This window comes from Phaethon aethereus (genome assembly GCF_964289735.1).
Source record: "Phaethon aethereus genome assembly, chromosome: 5".
NCBI lineage: Eukaryota > Metazoa > Chordata > Aves > Phaethontiformes > Phaethontidae > Phaethon > Phaethon aethereus.
Genome location: NC_138579.1, coordinates 39,398,454 through 39,421,183, shown reverse-complemented (window position 1 = coordinate 39,421,183; position 22,730 = coordinate 39,398,454). Strand labels below are relative to the sequence as shown.

At 51.1% G+C, this 22,730-nt stretch overlaps 1 protein-coding gene across 1 annotated transcript; it reads left to right on the top strand.

Annotated features, from left to right (window-relative positions):
* Positions 1-1,495: 1,495 nt before the first annotated feature.
* CCDC177 (coiled-coil domain containing 177) lies at positions 1,496-3,410 on the top strand (the record flags this gene model as incomplete). The annotated part of the gene is made up of 1 exon (XM_081999956.1): positions 1,496-3,410. The coding sequence occupies exon 1, from the start codon at positions 1,512-1,514 to the stop codon at positions 3,408-3,410; it is 1,899 nt and encodes a 632-aa protein (XP_081856082.1). The 5' UTR covers positions 1,496-1,511.
* Between the last annotated feature and the right edge of the window lie 19,320 nt (positions 3,411-22,730).

The following is a 22,730-nucleotide window of genomic DNA, read 5'->3' as shown; positions in this document are numbered from 1 at the left end:
GGTGTTGCCTATAACATCACTCTAGTTCCCCCCTTTTCAGTCCTGACGCATCCCTGCAGCAAGCAATAGCTTGCGTTAGCACTAAAGGGAATAGGGTTTCATGGCTGGAAACTGCTTTCATCTGAAATTTGAGAGCTGTGCCTTTCGTTTCCAGCTCTGGCACCAATTCCCTAGGCGGAACCTTCATCTCCCTGTGGCTCAGTTTGCCATCTGTAAAACTGGGTTAGTATTCCCCGCCAACCCCCTTACACCCTTTTTGTCCTTGTTTATGTTCACTGTGAATACAGAGGGGCTTGCTTGTGTGCAGGCACAGGGCAAAACTGGGGGCGCGACCCTGGGAGTGCCGCGGATACGGGGAAGGTCAGCCGGGAAGGATGCTCGCACGGGGGGGGCAGGTGCACGGGGTGGAGGATGCCCGCAGGAACGGATGCGCGCCCGCCGCCCCGGCCTCTGCCCGCCGCCCGCGCCAGCCTCGCCGCCGCTCCCGCCGCAGCAGCGCCCGGACCGGCCCCTCGCGGAGTACGGGGCGGGACCCCCGCCGGAGGCAGCGCGGCCCCCGGCCCGGCCCGGCCCGGCCCCGCCGCGGGGCTGTGGGGCGGGGTCCCCTGCGCGTCCGCCTCCGCCCGCCCCCCGCGCGGGGCCTGCAGCGGGCAGCGCGGGGCGCCGCAGCCTGCGGGCGGCCGCCGCCGCCGCCCCGGAGGTGGGGGCGCCACGCGGGGCCCGGGGTGCCATGGGGGAGCCGCCGCCGCCGCCCGTCTGATCCCCGCGGCCGCCGGCAGCGAGACAAAGCGCGGGGCGGCCCGCCGCGCCCGCCCGGTGAGTGCCGCGGGGGGCCGGGGGCGGGCGGGGGGGCTCCGTCCCGCGCCGTGGGCAGCGGCCCCGGGGGGGAGGTACCGGTCCCGCACCCGGCCCTGCCTGACACCCCCGTGCTCCCCAATCCGCATTCACAGCCCGGACACTCCCGCCCGCTGCTCTAACGGCCCCCCCTCCCCCCGCCGTTCTGCCAAGCCTGGTGCACCGCAGGCGTCCTCGTTCATAGCCCGAGCACCCACACCCCAAACTCCCGCACCACGGACACCCCAGCATCCCCCGTTCATATCCAAACACGCCTGCGCCCACAGCTCAAACATGCCGCGGGGGCTCTGAACCCGCGTCACCCCAAACGGCCCCGTCACCCCAAACGCCCCCACGCATCCTGCAGACCCCACACCATCACCGCCCCCCCCGTGCCCGAGCACACACTCCCAACACCCCCACTGACCGCCCAAACACATCTCCCCGCCCCAGGCACCCCCCTCCACCGAGCACTGTCCCCCCCGCCAAAAACCCCAGACAACCCGCCCTCCTCCCTCTGCAAACGCCCCCCGCTGCACCCCCCCGGGCACCCCCCGCCACCCCTCTCGGCTCCGCCTGCTCGCCCTGCCCTTGCGCCTTCCCGGCGAGACAAAAGGGGCCGGAGCGGCCCGCCACCCCGCTCACCTGCCCGCGCTCCCTCCCTTGCAGGCCGAGCCATGGTGGAGCCGCCGGCTGAGCCTCCCCCGCAGCCCTGCCCGGCGGCGCCCGGGGGGGCGGCCGGGGGAGAGCCGGCCCGCCCCGGGGAGCAGTCGCCGCTGCTGCACCTGGACCTGTACAACTTCGACTGCGCGGCGGCGGAGGGCAGCCGGTACGTGCTGACCAGCCCGCGGTCGCTGGAGGCCTGCGCCCGCTGCGCCGTGCGGCCGGTGGAGCTGCTGCCGCGGGCGCTGGGGGAGCTGCTGCGGGAGGCCCCCGGGCGCTCCATGCGGGTGGCCGCCGGCCTCTACGAGGCCTACGAGCGGGAGCGCCGCCGCAAGCTGCAGCAGTGCCGGGAGGAGCGGGAGAGGATTATCCGGGAGGAGAAGAGGCGGATCCTCGCCCCCCTCGGCAGCCTGCCGCCCTCGCCCGCCGCCCGCCTCGCCCCCCGGGCCGCTGCCAGCGCCGGCGGGCCCCGGCCCCATGGCGGGGGGACGGCCGGGGCGTCGGGGGGCGCCAAGGCCAAGAGCCACTCCCTGGACTCGCTGCAGAAGCGCCGTGAGGGCAGCTGGGGCAAGACCTCCTCCGAGTCCGGGGCGTCCTCCTCCTACAGCGGGGAGAGCCTGCGGGAGCGCGGGGGGAAGGGGGGCAGCCGGGGCCGGGGGGCAGCCGCTGCCAGCGGCTCTCTGCTGGGGCGCAGCTTCAGCCTGGGTGACCTCAGCCACTCGCCACAGACTGCCCAGAGGGTGGAGAGGATCGTCAGGGAGGTGAAGAGGAGGAAGGGCCTTTCCGAGGTGCCCGAGAGGGACAAGAAGATCGCGGCACTGATGATCGCCAAGCACCAGGAGGCCAACCTCCTGCGGGAGCAGCGGCTGGCGGCCCACCTGCAATGGGACAGCCAGCGGCGCCTGGCCGAGCAGCGGAAGGAGCAGGAGGAGAAGGAGAAGCAGAGGGCCCTCCTGCATGGCCAGCGGATGTGGGAGAGCCAGGTGGAGAAGCGGCGGGGAAGGCTGAGCCAGGAGCAGGAGGAGGCCGCCCTGCTGAAGCAGAGGCAGCGGCTGGTGTGCGAGGAGAGGTGGCGGGAGCAAGCGGAGAAGCAGGAGCGGCTGCGGAGGGAGAGGCTGGAGAGGGCTGTCCAGGAGGACAAGCAGAAGAAGCTCCATCAAGAGCACAACCTGAAGGCAAAGGAGGAGGGCAGGAAGGAGCACCGGGAGCGAGAGGAGCAGCTTCTGCAAGAGAAGCTGTCCACGGCTGCGCAGAAGAGGCTGAAGAAGGAGGTGCAGCTGCAAAAGGAGAAGAAACTGCTCAACCAAGCAGAGAAGCTGAAGCATGAGGCCTTGCTGAAGGAGCTGGCCAAGCAAGAAGCGGAAGAGAAGGAAGTGTTGAAGGCCTCTCTGGAGATGAGTTTGACCAAGGCTCAGGAGAACTATGAACAGCTAGTGGAGAAGAGGAACCAGGAGCTGAGGGAGAAGGCCAGGCGGGAGGACATGCAGATCCAGAGAGCCAAACTGGCAGCAGAGAAGAAGGAAAGAGAGCAGAAGGAGCACTTGGAGGCCCTGGCTAGAGAGACAGAGAGAAAGCTCCAGCATGCTGCCCAAGTGGCCGAAGAGGTTGTCCAAGAAAAAGCCCGCAAGGTGGTTTTGAGCCGTCTGGAGAAGGAGAAAGTACAGAAGATGAACAAGCAAAAGGTGGAACGGTATGAGGACTTACGGCGCAGGGAGATCCTCCTCTCTATAGAGAGGAAACTGGAGAGGAGCGAGCAGATCTTCAAGGAGAAGAAGACTGTCTTAGAAAATGCCAGGTCTGTTGCTCGGGCCTCCTTCCATGTCCGGGAAAAGGTACGGGAGGAGACCAACATGCGCACTTTTGACAAGATGGCCTTGGAAGCAGAACTGCATGCCCACCTGAATAAGAAATGAAAGATCTTGTCATGGGTGAGTGGTGATACATCACCGGTTGTCCATCATAATGCATCAGAAAGTTCCTCCGCATTAATGTTTAACGTTTAAAAAACAACAACCCTAATTTCTTATTTTGGGGGAGCAGGGTACCGCACAAAAACGTGGCAGCTATTTCACATACTTCTTAAAATATTTTTTTGTTCTGGGTGTGTTTTAAGGACTGACCTCAGTCACCTTTACAGAGGGGAAGCGAGTTTTTTGTATCCTCCACCCCACAAGCACACACGTATTCTCTCAGAGAGGGCTGGAGATGAAGTCTGCTTGAAGCCTGTGAGTTGCTGATGGATTGTCTACACTGGAGCTGGGTAGAGCTGCACCCTTCAGTTGGAAATGCAGAGAACAGAGACTACTGACTACTAGAACCCACTGACAAAGAACCAAAACCACCCCAGCTGATTCTGGCTTGAGTGACAGGCAGCTTGGTTTAAATTACAGGACTGTGTTTTCAAAGCTGCTGCACTCCCACGCCAAAGGTGAGGAGGACTGGAGTAGAGAATGCCATACACTCCTCAGTGCCCCTCACCCACTGCCGGTGCTGAGCAAGAGAAAGCATAGATCAAGACTTCATAATACCATGTAAGTAGACATTATGATCGGAGCTGGGTAGAAGCTGTTAGAAACAGTCACAAATGCAATTTCACTTTTGCTGTTTGCAATTGTTGCCCCTCCCAAGTATCCTCACCCCTCTTTTTCCTTTCCAAGTTTCTCTTACAAACATTTGTACAATTTCTTGTTTTCTTTCAGAGGTGGGGGGGGAAGGAGAGAAATTTGTGAGCAATCCACCAGCTGACTGGCACCCACACAATCCGCTTGTTCATTAAGATATAAAAGTGAATGAACCTGTGGAAGGTGGCCTTTATGGCAAACATGCAGATCCATTTGTAAATGGAAATCTGCAGATTGCACAGAGAAATTGCCACCCTTGGGAATTCTCAAAACTCGAGGGGACCCTCAGCAACCTTATCCCATTTGGCCTGCCTTGAGCAGGAGGTTGGACCAGGTGTCCTCCAGAGGTCCCCTATAACCTAGTGGTTCTATGAGTTGCTTACAATTAGACCTTCACCCAGCTCTCATCATCATCTACCAAGCAGGGCAGCATTTGTCCACTGGTGCTAACAGTTGTATTCTTATATAGGGCACAAGAAAGAGTAGATGCACAAAATAAGGTACATTATGGATTCTTTTACATGAGAATCGCGTCTTTTTTATAATTCTAACTCAATACTGTTTAGAGGGAACCAAGTCCTTCTGTCGTTAACGCACTGGAAATGTGAAAAGCCTGCCTATGCCCTGTGTGCAACATTCAAGTAAGACAATGTTCTGCTCCAGGTTTCCACATTTCCTAGCTGCTGGGTCACAGTTATTAGCAGACATCCAAACCAGGCACTTCCTGCTGGTTTTTTTCTGGCTCTGGGCAGCACCAGCTCTCTGTTCCACCACCCGTGACTACATCCTGGGTTGCTGTGGTGATGGCATCAGACCTGGAGCAGGGGAGAAAAGCAGCAAGAACAGCCAGGATCTTGTTTCCTTGCAGATGTCTCTGACATACAACACAGGGGAAGAGAAAACCGGAAGGCTGACATACGGCACAGGCATGCAGTCCTACAAGCATGGATTACTTACCAGAATTTCCTAGGAGGTGACAGCAGGTAAAAAACCTCTTTAAGGAAGGTGTTAAATGAACAGCAGCAGCAACAACAGTAGACCAAGCACACCCTGGTGCCCTGCAAGGCTGGAGACATTATAAAAAGTGTTGAAAATTAAGCAAGTAGGGATTTTCTTTGATTTTTGATGGAACTTGCTCTTTGAATCACAGTACAGTTGGTGCTGTTGAGGGCAGGCAGCATGAAAGTAGGAATTGGAGCACCTGAGCAATGTTTGCTCCATCAGTCATTGGCTCGCTGTGTAATGCCATACAAGTCCTCAGGGGCTGGGCTTGCTCCTGTTAATATAAATGGAAGCATAGTCAAGCTCTTGGGATTGCTGGGACTTGCAGGAAATAGTAACACTTGTCAAAACACTTCAAAGACTTTGGACAAACAATGCTAACAAAGCACAAAGTAATATTTTTGTTATTTATTTATTTATGTGAGTAGTTATTAGAGTAAAACATATCCGTTGGTGAACAGCACTAATTAAGACCAAAATGTAAAAATACCGGTAGCTGTGGGAAGGACAGCTATGTTCCTGTTTCCAGCTAGGAGTCTGTCCCTCACCCTCATCCTCAAAACAGCAATCAGTTTGAACAGTGAAACCAATCCTGCTGTAACACCAGACAAGGTCCTTGATAAAAATAACAGTTGTCTTCACATGTTTGTACCGCAGTGGTCCATGTGTTCCCTTGTCACTGCAAAGACCTAGAAAAGAGATGCCCATGGCCCAAATCCAGCCTGCTTAAAACTTCCCTCGCTCCCTGGCAGCACTGGAGTTGGGATAAAACCTGCAGTGATTCCAGCACAGCCAATATTTCATCTTGTTTGCGGCTTTCAGGGCTGCAGAGAAAGCCTGACAGCATGGCTGTGAAGGCTTTTGCTCCCCGCTTCATTGCACTGTGGTTGAAGTTCACCGCTTGATCCATTTAGCAGAGGGCGAAGGGGGAGAACTGGGAAACAGGGGAGAGAAGGCAAAATGTGGTGGGTGAATGAGCAGACATGGCCTCTAACTGGAACGGCAGTTTTTCCCTGAAGGTCTATTGCAATCTACCAGAAGGCTTTGTCCAAACCTCCCTCTGATGGGGCATTTCCAGTGTAGACTGAGAATGTTTTACTGCACAGGAGAGATGTCTTGGCTGCTGACTGTAATTATACCTGGGGTCCATCTCCTGCTGCTGACTGGGTTTGATACCTTGGGGCTACAGCTGAACTAATCAAAACACTCCTATGTGGTTGTAACTGGATTGGCAAACTACTGTTCCTATACTGTGCAGTGTGCAGCTCAAATTTTGAATTGAATGTGCAATCTAAGAAAAAAAAAAAAATTCCAAAAGACATTAATCTGTGTATGGGTATTTTTTTATTTCTGTAGTGGTTCCCGTCCAAAGTCTGTGAGAGTCAATGGAGTTTGAGTTATTTAAAGTTGTGGCATGGAAAATTAAGTCAGCAAGTTGGGTGGAGGCATGAGAGTATTTCTTGGGTCTACTTATGCTTCTGTTTATTTGAAAGGGAGTTTTACTACTATATTTCTGTGGAAACAGAAATTAAACCCTGGGACACGTGTAAAAAGTAGGCTCTTTTAGATGAGACTTATTTGGTGCTTTTGATACCGAGCTGCATGCTAGGGAGGTCTAAAAAACAAGCAAGCAACATGTTACCTCGCAGCTCAGAGGTAGATCACAGCTTATTTTGAGGACTGGAGCAGCTGATGGCATTTGGTCATGTCCTGCAGTAACTTAGGTTGGTCCTCTCCTGGGATTAGAAGACACATTTTAGGCTATTACTCTATTATAATCATAAGGTTATAATAAAGACTTTGCTTCTAGGGCATTTGCGTGCATGCTGCAGAATGACCACGAGACCTTGAAATACCTGCACTTTAAAAGCAGCAGCAGCAAAAGGACAATTACCAGGAAACTTCTGTGACAGATAGCACATCTTAGATCCAGATAGCATCAATTCCCAGGTTTTACTTCCTAAACATTTGGAGTCTAGCTCCACGTTTCATGATGGATCTCATAGATTAATGAAACAACCCAAAATCTAGATCCAGATGCTGCTCAACATTCAATCTAAAGCCAAACGCTGACATGGACACACTTCTAACCCCACCTGAAAACCACTGCTCTTCTTACTACTGCCCATTGACTAGGACTACAGCTAGAAGTTGACCTGCTAGAAACCAGAAACCACTCTGAATGTTTACAGGGTTTCTGAAGTTGAGATATTGAAACATCAGGGAGAAAGACTCCAATATAATTTAAATGTTCTAAAACGAATTACGGGACCAAGTCCTGGCATTCATTTTCATGTAAAACTCCCAGCATTATATACTAGTGTTTTGCATGATTAAGCACATGGTATCGGAAAAGAAGACCTTGTCACACTCTTGGCTATGGCAGAATAAGACAAGTGATTTCAGAAGCCCCAGAACTGTGCAGACTGGCTTCCTTGGGTGGGTGCCCTATGATTCTCACTTCAGTGAAACCAAGGCTGCAGGATGAGTTCATCTTGTATTAGACATAAGAGAAATCACACATGGGGGGAGAACCAACACATGGGAGGAGAACCATTGACTAAAGAACAGTTTCTTTTGCCTGAGCTCTGGATTAATCTTTCACACATTTTGAGCGTTTGCAGACTATCTTGTTTATGTGGATTGTCTAGTTTTTAACAACACCTGGGCTAAAGCTGGAGCCCTTCAGTGCCAGTGAGAGTGCCAACAATCTCTTCTACATGCTGCCTCTTCACACAAAATTCACTACTAAAGCACAATCCCTGTCAAGGTTGAATTTGGCTAACACGTTCAAAAGCTATTAAGAGGAGCAGCTGCACCACCACTAGTTAATATTTTACAAGGTATTTTTTAACCCAGTTTATCATAAATTCTTTCACCGTATGTATAAGAGATGTGAGGATTAGATTTCTCACCTTGGTCACCTACTGTGTTTCTCTTTATGATGGTTATGGAGCTCCAGGCTTATTCTGTGCTAAAATTTCTCCTGATGCCAGGGGAATTCTGTTCACTAAACCAATACTGAATATGCAGTGCACACAGGTTTGAGGAGGGGACTTATTTTGGTGTGCATGTCTTTACTAAGCCAAGCCTGGACAGGGAGATGTATGAGACACAGAAGATGCAATACAAAGTCCATCAACCGCTAGTTTTGCAGAAGTTCTTGCTAAGAACAGCCCCAGAGACACCTCTGCTAGATGTCATCAGGGAAGTGACTTCTTCATTGAAATTACATTTTCTGCTCCTTTACTGACCTCAGAGAGAGCCAGGCTGATCACATCCTACCTGAGGATGACTTCTTATTAACACCATCTGTTATACCAAAACAAGAGATTTGCTTTCAGCTGTGCGTGCTCTTCCTCTGCTGGTGAAGACAAAAATGTAATAGTTAGAATGCCATTTTGCAAGGTTTTTTTATCTTCTTTTTTTAAAATTTTTCTTCTTAAAGCAGATGCAGGGAGGTAGAAGGATGAGACACAAAACTAGTTAGAAGCAGCACATGATGGGTGATGACCGTGTCTCTCTTCACACACAGTTCTGCTTTGCAGACCTGGGACTGTGCTGTTGTTTAGTAGAACAGCCACCACATCCAGGAGAGCAGAGGTGCTCTGGGAAGGCTCTGCCTGTTCTCAGATGACACAGGCTCCCTTCAAAGGGTGCAAGTTTAAGCTTGTTTAATGCTTTGCTGAGTCAAGGACCTAGGGAATTAAATTTGTTAGAATCAGACTTAGCTGTCAGAGTTGTTAACAAAGGCTGTCATAGGCAAAGAAGAGGAGGACACTGGTTTAGCTCAGTCCCTCTGGAAATGAGCCCTGTGACATTTACTTTGCAGCACAGTACAGGCATGTTCTAATGTGAACTGATGGAGTCCTAATATAACTTGTGGGAGTGCAGCCCCACAAGCCCTTGGCAAGCAAGTAGCACCTGCTGTAAAGAGCCAGTACTAAGGCACGGTAAGAAAATCATAACACTTCTGCTTCTAGGCAGGAGGCTGCTCTACCCTTCTTTTTGGTGAGATGTTACTAGATGATGTTCTGAAGAGAAAACACTGGGAAGAGGAAAAAATGCGAAACTCTTCCGTACAAGATACCTGGAAACACGTTCCCCATTTATGGAGAGCAACCAGCACTCTGGGGAATGCCAGTGTTCAGAGCCTTCATAATGGGATATGCCCCACATCCCGCATGCCTCTTAATGCTAGAGCATAAAAAATTCAGTTCTAGGTCTGACTTCTTTGTCCTTAGCCCTTTGTCCTTAGCTTCTTTGAGCACAGCTCTTCGCTGTGAAACATGACCTTGTTATTGTAAGATTCTAGTCTGAAAGGACCGAAATCATTCTCTGGCAACTTTGCAGTCATCTCTGACATCCCTGCCATTCAGCAAGAAATCCCCCAGATTACAAAACCACTCTGGCAGTAAGAAATATCCTGTACTACAAAACCAAACTGCCAGTGCTATTTTGCTCTTACGTGCTTTACACAGCTCCCCACATCTCATCTCAGGACCCGGCTGCGAGGTACACTAGTTAACGCCTCCAGCCGAAGTACGGGAAAACTGAAGCAGAAAGAACTGATGTGACTTGCCCGAAGCCATGCTGGCCTCCGTGATCTAGCTGGAGCTCTCACTCACGTCCTCCCTGTTCCCCAAGCAGCTCTCTCATTAACCGCCCCAGGTTGCAAGGGGAGGATATGTCTCCATACCCCTGCTGTGGCAGCTCCTCTGGCTCCTGCTCTGCAGCTGGTGCTTTGTGGAGGATGAAGGTTTTAAGGTGCCAGCCTCCACTTCTGGGCATTGCCCCCAAACCTTGAAGCACTTGAAGGGTCTGTAAAATTTCTCTTTTAGGCTTTCAAATGGAGGGCCTGAAGGTGAGTGGCACAGATTAAGGCTGCGCTGGGAGCCTGGGACAGAGGCAGGACAGGAGGAAGGAGCATTAGCAGAAATGGGCAGGAGCTACAGATGGAAATGTTAAATAAAAGAGCAGGCATGGACTAGAGAGTCCTTATACCATCCTGGCTGGCTAGAATTGCTTATGTCTATATGTATGACAGCACACAACAACACTTTCAGCATATTAAATTTACAGGGCCCAGTTCATCCCATTAGCTACCTCCCTAGAGTCAGCAGGGTTACTCCAGGAATGAATACAGCCTAGATATATTAACCTTTTTATTATTTATGTAAATCACATTGCCTGGGGATAGGCTATGCTTCCAAGAGCCTGGTGGAAATTTCCTCCTGCCTGCACTGTACCCGGGCAATGGGATGGGAGGGTCACATTATCAGTTGGTATTTTTAGGCATGGTGGTGAGTTTGTCAATAACGTGTGCTGCATGCTGTGTTTCTGGGTGTTTGCAAAGCAATGTCTGCTCAAACAGCACAGTGCAGCCGAGGGGAAGAGGAGCTGGCACAGAGGCACCTTGTCAGACAGCAAGCTAAACAGTGGGGAGTAAGAGATTTGGCTCTGTGTCTGTTGGATGCTACTGGGAATGTTTTGATTTGTAAGAGTGTGATGGGATAATTTCTTCTCTTTTTTAGTCACCTCCAAAGTAAGCTGTGCTATTTTTTACAATTATTTAATGATTTATAAGAGATGGGAAAATAAATGAGGAAGGGAGCTCAAAACACAGATGTGTAGGTAAAGCAGAAATTCACTTTCCTTTCCCTCCTGAAAAAAGCCCCGAGCATCATGCCAGCAGTTGAAAGTTTTGTTAAGTGCCAAGTTGCGTGCATTTTGTTACACCCTAGGAGGGGGCCCACTCTGTTCACAAGCTTTGCTACCTGTGCAGCTCTCTCCTGCCCACACTGAATGAGACAGGCTTCACATTTACCTCTCAGTAACAGCTATTTCCTCAGACTTGAAGGAAAAACTGAGATCAAAGAAACACAGGGTGAGATCCATGAACAGAAAGGCAGTATTTTCACTGTAGAAGGACCACTACACAGAAGTCCTGGGTGGGCTCAGCCCACGTCTGACATTAAGCCCGGAGGTGCTTCAGGGGAGTGACACTTTGCTCTCATCGGGCAATTTCTGCAGCCCTCACGCAGACCCTAAAGAGCCTCTGTGCCATTTTCTGCTCCTGCCAGATTCAAGTTGTCCTTATTTCCTAGCCAGTTTGGCCCTGAGGCTCTTGCTCCCGTTGGCACCTGCAGCTTGGTACCTGGGGAGCCAGACACAGGGTGCAGCCAAGTCTCCACTTGTCAGTAGAGGCTTTAAGCCAACTAATTTGCCCTGCTCTTCCTTAAACTGAGGCATGCCTGTGCATGAGCGACTAAAGGAACTGTCTGAATCCGAGCTTTGGGCCTTTGGGTGCTATAGAAAGCCTACAGAAGAACTAGGATGTTGAGGTGTAGCAAAGGGATGCTACTGTTTGATTTTTAAATAGCAGCACCACTGCTAATTTGCCTCCTTTGCATTGCTTTCCCAGACAGCGTAACATGAATGAGGTGAGCACTAGCAGCACCAGAAGAAGTGACTCTTTGCCCTCCGTGCTTAGACCAGTGTTTGGCATTGGGAAGTGGTGCCCCTTCTTGCATGAGAGGAAAGCTTTCCTTTCTGCAGTTGTCATTGCCTGTGCTTTGGGACGGGGTTGGCAGCCTGGCTAAGGTTCGTCCACCCTATCAATCACCACTGTGATGACTGCCAGCGGGGTGTGGATCTAACCAAGTCGGTGTTAAACAGACTAGCTCAGTCACCACTAGCAGCTTAACAGTGCAGTGCCTAGGATGGGCTCACTGGTCCAGCATTCTCCAGCTTCTCCTTATGGGCTTTTCAACCCATCCTGAGCTCTACTGGTGAATTCATAATTAGCTTATATAGGCCTGCATGACCTGTTACGACAAGAATTTTAGACATATCTTAACAGCTCTGAGTCATGACATTGCTTTTTCCGCAATAGCGGTTTCACCTACTGCCATGCAGGAGGAAGTAAAGCCAGGGAGGATTGTTTCAGAAAACCAGAGCTGACCCGCCTGCTCTCAGAACATGCTAGGCAGGTGGGCAGGCTGAGGGATCCTTGAGGGCTTTACGCAACACTAGTTAGAGCACCTGACATCTTAGGTTTGCTGTGGATACGCTCCGTATCACTTTGCATGGTACCTGTCACTCCAACTCAAATCTCTTGGGTGCTGCGAGTCCTAATATTTTCCAGGCAGAAGGCACTCTGTCTTGTAACAGAAGTATTCTGTGATTCCTGCAGTATTTCAAAGAATCTGCACATACCTCTTTGCACAGTCAGGTATTTCAATGCATTTTATGTATGGTTCCATCAAAATATTGTCAAATTAGAGATTCCTGAAGGCAGTGATGTTCACGCCCAGAGCTACTGTCCTCTCTAAGCGTATCTGATCAGACTACACTGTGCTACTCTATAGATCTCTTGCAGCTCCTGCAGTCTCTGAGAACCTGCAGATCCCTCCCTGCAAAGACACTGTACTGTAATGCAGATGCCACGTGATTCAGTCACAGCCTGCAAGTCCCCAAAGGCACAAAAAAATTACTGTAATGCAGCTACCAGGGGAATTTCCGCAGAGTCTCCTGGACTCCACAGGGGACCTTTCCATCCATCCTGATGCCAGGGCTCTGTAAACTTGCATGCTGTACGGTGTCCGCTGACCAAGCAATACTGTCTGAATCCATGATAACTCACCACAATGTCCTCGGGTACAGGGAGGTATCCTGCAAGCAGGCGAGGCTGGCCAGGGAATCAGTGTATCCCATGTACAGAGTGTAATGTTAGCCTAAGTCTTTTCTATGGGGGAAGTTGGAGGCACAAATGCAAGGGACAAAATGTCTTCTCAGAGGAAAGGAAAGAATTCCTGCATGTGAGAGAGAAGAAAGAAATGGCAAAATGGGAGATTTAAATAACCTTGAAATCATAGGAGATGCAGGTTATAGGTCTCGCGCAACAGAAATATGCATGGCAAATAGCTCCTTTCACACAACATTTCAGATACCCTCAGGGAATGAAGAATGGTACTTAGGTACCACAGGTAAGAAAGGAGAGGTGTTTTCCAATAAGGGTTGGGAGTGGCTGGAAAGCTGAGTGGAGAAATGTAGAAAAGCCTTTCTAGACATCTCCAATGATGATGGCTCTCATACTACTACAGCAAAGAAACATGTCCTGAATGCATGGTGGGATTAAGGAGGAAAAAGAGAAACAAGCTCCATGGAGCTCAGTGGGATAAGCACATGGAGGACTTAAACGAGTGGACAATATAAAGAAAATAGGACTAGGACCCTACATGAGAGTTATGATGAATTCTGAATTTTTAAGGTCTCCTTCCTGTTGAAGGCTCCTCACAGTAGCAGAAAAATCTTTCCTGGAGCATACCAGCCTGGTGGCTCCCTCCACCCCAGGCTTGTATATGGGTGCTGCTCCAGGGAGCTGGCAGGCAGCACCCCATGATGTTAGGAGGGAGCTTGAGCTAACCCACCACTCTTTGGGCTCTGGGGCAGCAGACAAGGGTGCCCAGGGGGCTCCTGCAAAGCAGAGGGTGATGAGGAGCATCTCTCTTGGTGTTTGAATGTGACCTGGCACTAAAAGGATTTTACTGTGTGTTAGTGCTAGGATCAGGAGGATGAGCTGCCAGGGGGGTATCTAGCTCAAGAGCACAGGATGAGGAAGCACATTTCTGTTGAAGCTTGTTTTAATTCTGCTTTTTCTTTAAGACCAAATTTAATGTCAAACTGCCAGGGGTTGGTGGAGACCCACAACATGCCCATAGCCCAGTTCTCATTAGGGAAGTGGAGAGCTGGCTGGCAGTTTTGCAGAAAGGCCAGATCCATGCACAGCTTTGTTTGTAAGCAACCATTTCAATTCAGTCACGAGACCGTGGGGCTGGGTTCATGCCTGGAAAGGTCAAGTGCCCAAAGGCAAGTACATGGTGACAACTAGCACATTCCTGTGTCCGACCAGAGGTGACACGACAGCCAAAGCAAACCTGAGGCTGGGGCTATTTCCTAGGAGGGCAGGGACATTCTGAAAGGGAAAAGCTCATTAAAAGGGGAATCATAATCCTCATCTATGCAATGGCAGCATGGGAAGAGAGACTTGCTCAAAAAAAAAATGGTTCTCCCTCAAGAAAGATAGTGTCTTACTGCTGGCAGGCTGGATGTGGGCTCATGTCCTCATCTTCTCCTCCTCTAGCAGAGGCAGGAAGCAGACTCAGCAGAAAGAGGGGACAGGCAGCTGGCTGGGAGGATGGAACCTCCTAGGTCTGACCTTGTCAGTCAAACCTCTCACTGCAGGCAAGACCCTAAATATCACCAGGGGAACTGGGCTTCAACCTTCAATGACTTGTACAACCCTGAAACCTGGTCATGCATCCACACTTTGATGCATTTGCTGCACTTGCTTGGACATTAGGGCAGGCTTGTGGGGCTTCCCAGCCCGCCCGCCGGGTGCTTCACAGCCATATCCCAGCCACAACTTTGAAGCAGCAGGAAAGGCTATATCTCATCCTTCCCCAGCTCAAGTCAGCAGGATTAGTTATTCAGGAGTCCCTTCCCCCATTGACAGAGTGGAGGAAAAATGATTATAAACCACCTTTTTATATATGCCAGCTAGCAGACAGGATCAATATGCACAGAGACTCCCTGATTTCTGACATGCCTAAGCCCTCAGACGACTGTGGTTTTTTGCACCATATGGCTCCATCACTTGATAAAATAATGCCCTAGATATGCTGGTTGTTTTCCAGTCTGCCACCAAATTAACTTAGGAGGATGGGCATATGCAGCCACAGTTTCTGTGCTGTTGCCACCATTTCTGAGGTCTCCAGACCTATTGCAAGCCACTGTATTTTTGCAGCCCCTTCTGCCCCCCCTCCCCAGTACCAGCTACCAAAGGGATTAAACTTGATGTGTTATCTACTGCAGTGGCTTAATCACTAAGCAAAGCACTCATCCCCTGACCGCAAGGTCAAGGAATTATCTTCCTGACAGATAACACAGCCAGGGCTTGGAACGAAATGAGGAGCTGAACTGATGTTGCAAGCCCACAGGCCATGGCTTTATTGCTGTTTCTAGGAGAGTAGCACCACTAAGGTGCTATGAAAGTGCAGTGTGACTTTTCCAACCTGCCCTGAGTTAGACAGATTGGTGACAAGGGAAGATAAACACAGGAAAAAATGGTATGCAGCTTTGTGCACTCATGTCCCCCTCCCATAAACACCCCCTATGCCAAACCTGTCCCCCTGAGAGCAAAAGGTTTTGATGGTTGGATATATTTGGCACCGTGTACTAAAGAGAGAACATTACGCGGGAAGAGCTTTTAATAGACTGTGAAGAACTAACCGAGCGCTAAGTCGGGGCCAGAAAAGAAGCGACCTCGGGGGAAACACATATATCTAGAAACGGGAGTTCAGAGGGCACAGGTCCTATGCACTAGCTTCAGCGGAAGGTGGGAAGTCCCGTTCCCACATAAGCTAGCCTGTCAGGGCAGAGCTGCGGGGGCTGCCAGCCCCACAGCTCAGCGCGCACAGGGGCAGCCCCACTGGGCTGCGAGAGGGCAGCTGAAGGCATTGGTGATAAAGCTCTTCATTCAAGATTTAAATATAAAGAATCCAGATCTGCTGCCACCAGAAAAGAGCAAGGAGAATTCCTGACACAGAGAGCTACGAAAACAGGTTCTTAACTAGGAACTAACATGGGGCGTCAGCCCACGCAGCTTTGCTGTGCGCGCCTCGGGACCTTCTGCGCACACCCAGGCAGGATGAGCCATGGTCCCCTGCCTGGTGGCTGCCCAAGATCTGCCCTGTTTCATAGATGGGGAAGGGGTAAGCTTAGATTACAGAAGAAAGCTGAGAAAATGAGGCTGTCTACCCAAAGCTGGGTGATACAAATAGCTCCCCTCACCTCGAGGTGACTCCTTCGAGGTCACATATATGACAGTAACTACAGAAGAGGAATCCCTATCTCCCCACTTTATCCAAACGCCCAGGTCCCTAAGACTCTGGTTGAAATCACACACGCGCTAAATCATCCTTGTTGCACCTTTCAAAAGCAGCTAAGCAATCAAAGGACATTTTCCCACCTCCCTTGGTACATCTCGCCTTTTGCAGCCCAGCTGCTCTCTAAAGACCATGTTTATTATCATTTGTCTGTAAAATACCCTCACCCTGCCAAGTCCATGTGCCTTACCTGTGAGCAGCAAGGGCCACCCTGCAGCCAGAGGCACTGCTTCCCACCAAGAGATGCTTCCTGCAGCACTGGTGTGGGACACAAGAGAAGCAGCTCCCACCTCAAGGTACAAGCTTAGCCCAGAGCCTGCTTGGCAAATTCCACTGTTCTTCAGCTATAAATCAAAATTAAAATGTTTTTATTACTTTCAGCTCTGAAATGTGAAGAGTCAGATCATCTTTGAGATCTCTGTGTCTCTATTAAGCCTGGTGGGCAGAGGTCACAACTGTGGGAGGTGGGAGAGAGAGCAACTGCCAACGCTTCATTTTCTTAGGAAAATAAGCTAGATGGGCAGGTTGCTAAGCTGAAGCTTTTTGTCCTGAACGCTTTGCGTCCAAAGCATTGGACATGTCCCCCACAGAGGGGCTCACTGAGGTTACGTGTGTGCTGTTCATCCTCCTGGGGCAGGGCACAGATGTCGGTGTCCTTTCCACACACCCACCTCCAAGAGCACAGCAGAGGCACAGATATAAACAAACTACAGGCAGGACTGGCAGGTGGAATAAGTAACCTGCTTGCTCTGCAAGGGGCCTGGATGAGCTAGTTGAAAATAAAGGTCCTTTTTCGTGTCGCTTATCTCAGGAGAAGGTGACAAAACCCCACATTGCTCCATGTGGAAAATGGAGCGCTAATAAAGCTTTGGATTTTCCGCTCAGTTGCTGCTTCTTAGCTCCCCTCCCTTTCCCACCTACATTTCTCTGTGCCTTTGGGGAAATGACATTACATATATTTCTATATTGTTCTGAATTAGGAAGAAAGGTCCCTCTCTCCATTAAGTGACTCTCAAGAGCAGAGACGGGGGAACTTGGATTCGAGCGCTGTCTGCCTTGCAGCCTGCCAGGGCCCCTGTCTCCTCAGCACCCCTCCCATGGCCGCTGTCCCTGCAGCCCCAGGATCTGCAGCCACCACAACCCAAGCCTCAAAGTCACTTTGGCCATATCAGAAAGCTGGAAAACCCCTTTACAAAACCGTATCTCAGCTCTAGAGCACAAATGTACAAGGGGCCCTTTTAACCCCATGGAAATCAAGCACTGCTCTACCTGTCCTTTTTGTGCTTGTCTCCACAGGGATGCTGCTGCAGCCTGTGGCTGGGTACATAACCCAGAACTTGTTCTGGCCAAGTTACAAGCTGCTCCCCAAGAAGGGCAGTGGCTACACAAGTTCACCAGGTCAGCTAGGGGATGGCATGAGCTGCCTTCTCCCACAAAGCTCCAGCCTGGCACCTCTGCTTGGACTAGTTTTCCCATTTCATTGAGCTTCACCTTTTCTCTACAAGTAGACTTCATGACTTCTTTACATCTCCACCATGCTCCAGCTGACGGCATGGCCACCAAGAACAGGACCATCTTTTCCAGTGGATTCACTGCCCCCAGCCTCCAAAGCCTACAGAAACTAGCCTGGATAACAATACATCTTCCTGAAAAAAATGGTCTGTATATGTTTACATACAAACAGCCCTTGGCAAACGTACATGATTAAATACAACCCCTCCAGCAGTGAGTGTGAGGAGCCTCGACCTGTCACTGCTTTCCTGCTTTTCCCTGTTAGCGGTGCCAGCTCCGTGAAAAATGGTGTGGTCTGAAGATCCTTCCTGCTGTGTGAGACATGCTCCCTCACCAAGCACCTCGGTTCCTCTCCTTCCTCTTGCTCCGGCGCTGCCATGTTTCCCTTGGGGACCCCTCTGCCTTCCAGCTCGCCAGCCCACGTGCTCCCCAGCCGGCCGCTGGAGGGTCCGTGCTGAGGTGTGTTTAGGTGTGTGTTTGTCCATTGGCAGTGTTAGTGCAGGTGGGGAAATCCCCGGTAAGTGCTAGAGCTGACGTGGTGCAGATCCCGTTCCCAAGCATTTCTTGCCAGAAATTCACTCACTAAAATTCACCCAGTGGTAAGTAGGTGAAACGTACTCATCTGTGGCAGACTGGAGAAGAGATTAGAGGCCATAGCAGTCTGTCCTAACCTTAAGCTTTTCAATAAATCTCTGAAGATTAAGAAGAAAGGAGTTTCTATAAAATAAAATCTGATTTGTCTCTGGTGCAGCTGTGCATCCAAAGATGAGTACCCACATCTCGCTTCTGTATAGTTCACATTTCTCCACACACAGACTCCAGAAAGTGAGCTGAAGTCATGACCTTACTACCATAATTAACATCCATAATGTGGCAGGCTGTGGTATTGGGACTGTAGGGATGGCAAATACTGAGCCATTTCTTCTTAGAAAGGAGACAGGATTAATTTCATGTTACCTTGGGAACTCGCACCCTACCACGGCAAACATCACCTGCGCCGGCAGAGAAAAAGCAGAATATAGTCCTGTTTGTCCTACTGTCTCTTGACCTTATACAATGCGTCCTCCTTCCTCCATAATTGATGTCTCCTGCTGCAGAAGCAGCCATGGCTTCTGCTTCTCTGGCTATCCCATTACAGCAGTAATAAGTGCAAGCCAATTATTCTGCAAAACGATTCACATGTATTCAGTGCCTTAAATCAGCAAATCTTTCTAACATCACCTCTTCGTTGCTGCACTGCAGCTACAGAAACTCAGCAGCTCCCTCCCTTCATCTTCCCCACGAGCCCACTACCCGCGACACAAACAGCACCTCCATCAAGGAAGCCGTTATTTGTTTTCTTTTCCATGACATTCAGAGATACTTAAAACATCCCCAATGCATGTAAGAGGGATGCGTTCCCAGGGCTCTTAGGATATAGTTGTATATCATGCGGATAGGAAAACGTTGAGGAAATTCCTGGCATGCCAGCTGTCTGACCTGGCTTATTTACATGGTGCTAGTGCTAGGAAATGTGCTAGTTCTATAGCCCTCACGGTTTGAGACTATCGATCCAGAGAAAGGCAGCAGCAGGGAAAAGGATGCGTCAGCCTTCCTATACACTAACATCAAAACCCACCTTAGCCCCAGCCCTCACGCCCCAGCCCCTGCCTGGGACTGGCTGCTTGTCCCCTCCACCAGCACCGCTCTCCACCCGGAGCCGTGCGCCCGGCCGTGCCGGCGGGGAGCTGCCACTGCCGATCCTCCTCCAGCTCGGTCCTCGGCTGCATGGCTTGAGCAGATCGCTGGAAGAATCAGAAAAACCGAGGCCACGGCTGACCCGGCTGCTGTGGCGTGGAGGAGCAGAAGTCTCCCTACATGCAGGATTAGCTGTCCTTGCCAGGGCCATTTCCCCACATGCCGCTTTCTCTGTGGGTCTGGCAAGGGCAGGTACAGCAGAGACACAGCCTCCAGGGTGGCCTTCGGTTATAAGGCACGCCATCTTTCATCCGAAGGTAAAACTCCCCGGTCTGCTCTCTGCTCACAAGGAAAGAAAACCAGAGGAAAAAATCAGAAATTACTCTTGGGCAAGTTATTTTCAGGCAAAACAAGACAAAAAAACAAAAAAAAAGACCTCGTTATGAAATATTTATTTCGCTAGATGACATGTAGTTGAGACACGCATTTAATACACATCATCTTTTTATGTATGGCCATCTATATACCAATGCATGTGGACTTCTGTGTGCATATGTGTGCGGTTCCACAGCGGGGGGAGAGGCGGGTGGGATTCAGCCTCGCTAGCGGCTTGCCAGGGACACACACTGCCAGCCCACCCGCAGAAGCACAGGCCCTCCGAGCCTCCCTGCGAAGGCTCGGACCGGTTCGGCAGAGGCCACGGGTGCCCCAGCCTGCCTCTCGCCCCTGTGGAACACGCTGGGATGGCACCCGGCACGCAGACCCCGAAAGGGGGTCCCCGAGGGGGACCAGGCACCTCCCTGCCCACCGCTGAGCCCGCAGGGCTTGGCCCAAAGCCACGCGTGAGCTGGGCTGTGAAAGGGGGAAGGCAGGGCCCGGCTAACAGCCTGGGGTGTCCACTGCCCACCTCTATGCCTTTTCTGCGTCAAATGCTCAAGTCTGAGACACTTTGTGGGTGGGATGAATAATATTTTCTAGACAGAAAGGCAGCGTTATGAAAAAGGCATGAGCAGCTACGACCATCTGCAGGCTGTGTCTCACCTCTTTTGCGCTTCCCAAGGGGAGAGGATGTTCCTCCTGTAAAGCAATACTTGTTTGCTAACTCTGTGACCCTCTTCAAGTTACAACAGCCCCATGCAACGCTACAGGCTTGGGGAGGAGTGGCTGGAGAGCTGCCCAGCGGAAAAGGACCTGGGGGTGCTGGTTGACAGCCGGCTGAACATGAGCCGGCAGTGTGCCCAGGTGGCCAAGAAGGGCAATGGTGTCCTGGCCTGTATCAGAAATAGTGTGGCCAGCAGGAGTAGGGAAGTGATCGTGCCCCTGTACTCAGCACTGGTGAGGCCGCACCTTGAATCCTGCGTTCAGTTTTGGGCCCCTCACTACAAGAAGGATGTTGAGGTGCTGGAGCGTGTCCAGAGAAGGGCAACAAAGCTGGTGAGGGGTCTGGAGCACAAGTCTTATGAGGAGCGGCTGAGGGAACTGGGGTTGTTTAGTCTGGAGAAGAGGAGGCTGAGAGGAGACCTTATCGCTCTCTACAACTACCTGAAAGAGGGCCGTGGCAACGAGGGTGTTGGTCTCTTCTCCCAAGTAACTAGTGATAGGATGAGAGGAAATGGCCTCAAGTTGCGCTAAGGGAGGTTTAGGTTGGATATTAAGAAAAATTTCTTTACTGAGAGAGTAAAGCCTTGGAACAGGCTGCCCAGGGAGGTGGTGGAGTCACCATCACTGGAAGCGTTCAAAAAACGTGTAGATGTGGCACTTTGGGATATGGTTCAGTGGGCATGGTGGTGTTGGGTTGATGGTTGGACTTGATGATCTTAAAGGTCTTTTCCAACCTTAATGATTCTGTGATGTTCTGTGATAAGTACAGATGGGACCAAAACTCCTGCTACAGGGAACGCAGCAGAACCAAGGCCCAGAAACATCTTTTAAGCCTCCTAGAAAATTATCAGGATGTTTTATTCCTTTGCGGGGTACTATCCGCAACAGCTATGCTTTGCTTCCCTTCTAGGTCTGCTCTTTTCTTTCAGTTCACCTGGAAAGCAACTGTTCTCCCTTCCCCATCTCTCCCATCCTGATCTTGGTGTGAAGCAGCGCCTGGTGCAGCCTCTGGACCCTCCCTACACTGCGCCTGGGAGCCGAGCAGGGTGGTTGCAGCAGGGTGCTGTAGGGCCAGGGCCAGGGAGATGCTCTTCTCCCATCAGGAAGGGAATGGGGTAGCTCTCAGGCCTGCTCCCAATGGCCTTTCCTAAGACTGGCTCATTAAATCCCCCTCCTTCCACGCCACTACTGCTGGATGATAGCTGGGTGGCAGAGGTCTGCCCTGGCATGCTGGGATCCAAGAGGCTGGTGGCAGTGGTGAGGCTGGGATGCAGGAGCAGCTCTAGCAGTGGTCACAGCTAGAGGGGTTTTCTGTGTAGTGAGCAGCCACCAAACCTAACCCCTTGCCAGCACCAGGAGACAGCCACAAGCTAAAAGGAGAACATGAGCCTAAGTGGACACGTTCTCTTCTACCTCCTTCAGCATCATCCAAAACTCAAACATCTCCCTCTCCAAACAAGCTCGTTTTCCCCTTACTGCAGGCTGGCTTCAAACCCTGAATACAGTGTGTCCTGCTACTCTTCCTTACCCAAGCTTGGCACGCGGGATACGCACACTTATTTTACCCCTCCATGGTACCTTTGAATGGCTGGGAATTTTCTGTCCTCATTTTGGAGCCCACGCTCCCCCTACACAGGGAGGAAAGCCAGCTCTGCCTGCACAGGGAGCCTACGCTGTTTCTCTTGATTTAAGTTCCACATTAAACCACACCTGCTCTGTATTTGTGTTCAGGGAGAAACTACAAGAGAAATTTGGGAGCCGAAGCAGAAAGAGAAAGAGATTGCCTGGCCTCACTGCTATTCACCATACCCCTTCATGGGTTGGAGCATGTCTGAAGTACCACACACTTGTTCAGAGAGGGAACAAGAGGGCTGCTGCTCCAGGCTAGAGGAGTTTCTGAACACCCAAATCCATTGAGAGTTGCAGGGATTTCCAGCCTCTTCCAGTCGACGTTTAGATACCCAAAACCTTTCCAGCACCAAAAGACTGACTTCTGCCCCCCTGAGCAGCCGCTGCAGGCACACAGCTACCCACAAAGGAGAACAGCCATAAGCCACATCCCCACAACACAGCTGGGCCATGCCGGTGCAAGCTCGGCTGCATTTTCTCACTGTGTCTTGCTCAGCAGCAGTAAGTTGGGGAGAGAAAAACAGGGCTTCATCTGCAGACCCCTTTTCTCTGAGCACCTAGGGCTGGACTCCGGCTGGGACTCAACGTGGTTTTTGCTTACTGAGAAATAGGACAGCTTCTTTTGCATGTTGAGGTGCACTTGTCGTAGCACACACTTTTGCTTGGTTGTTTCTTTAAACACACCGACCCACTATCAGCAGCGCTCTAGTTTTTAGTCACATCTGCTACACTCCTACCTTTC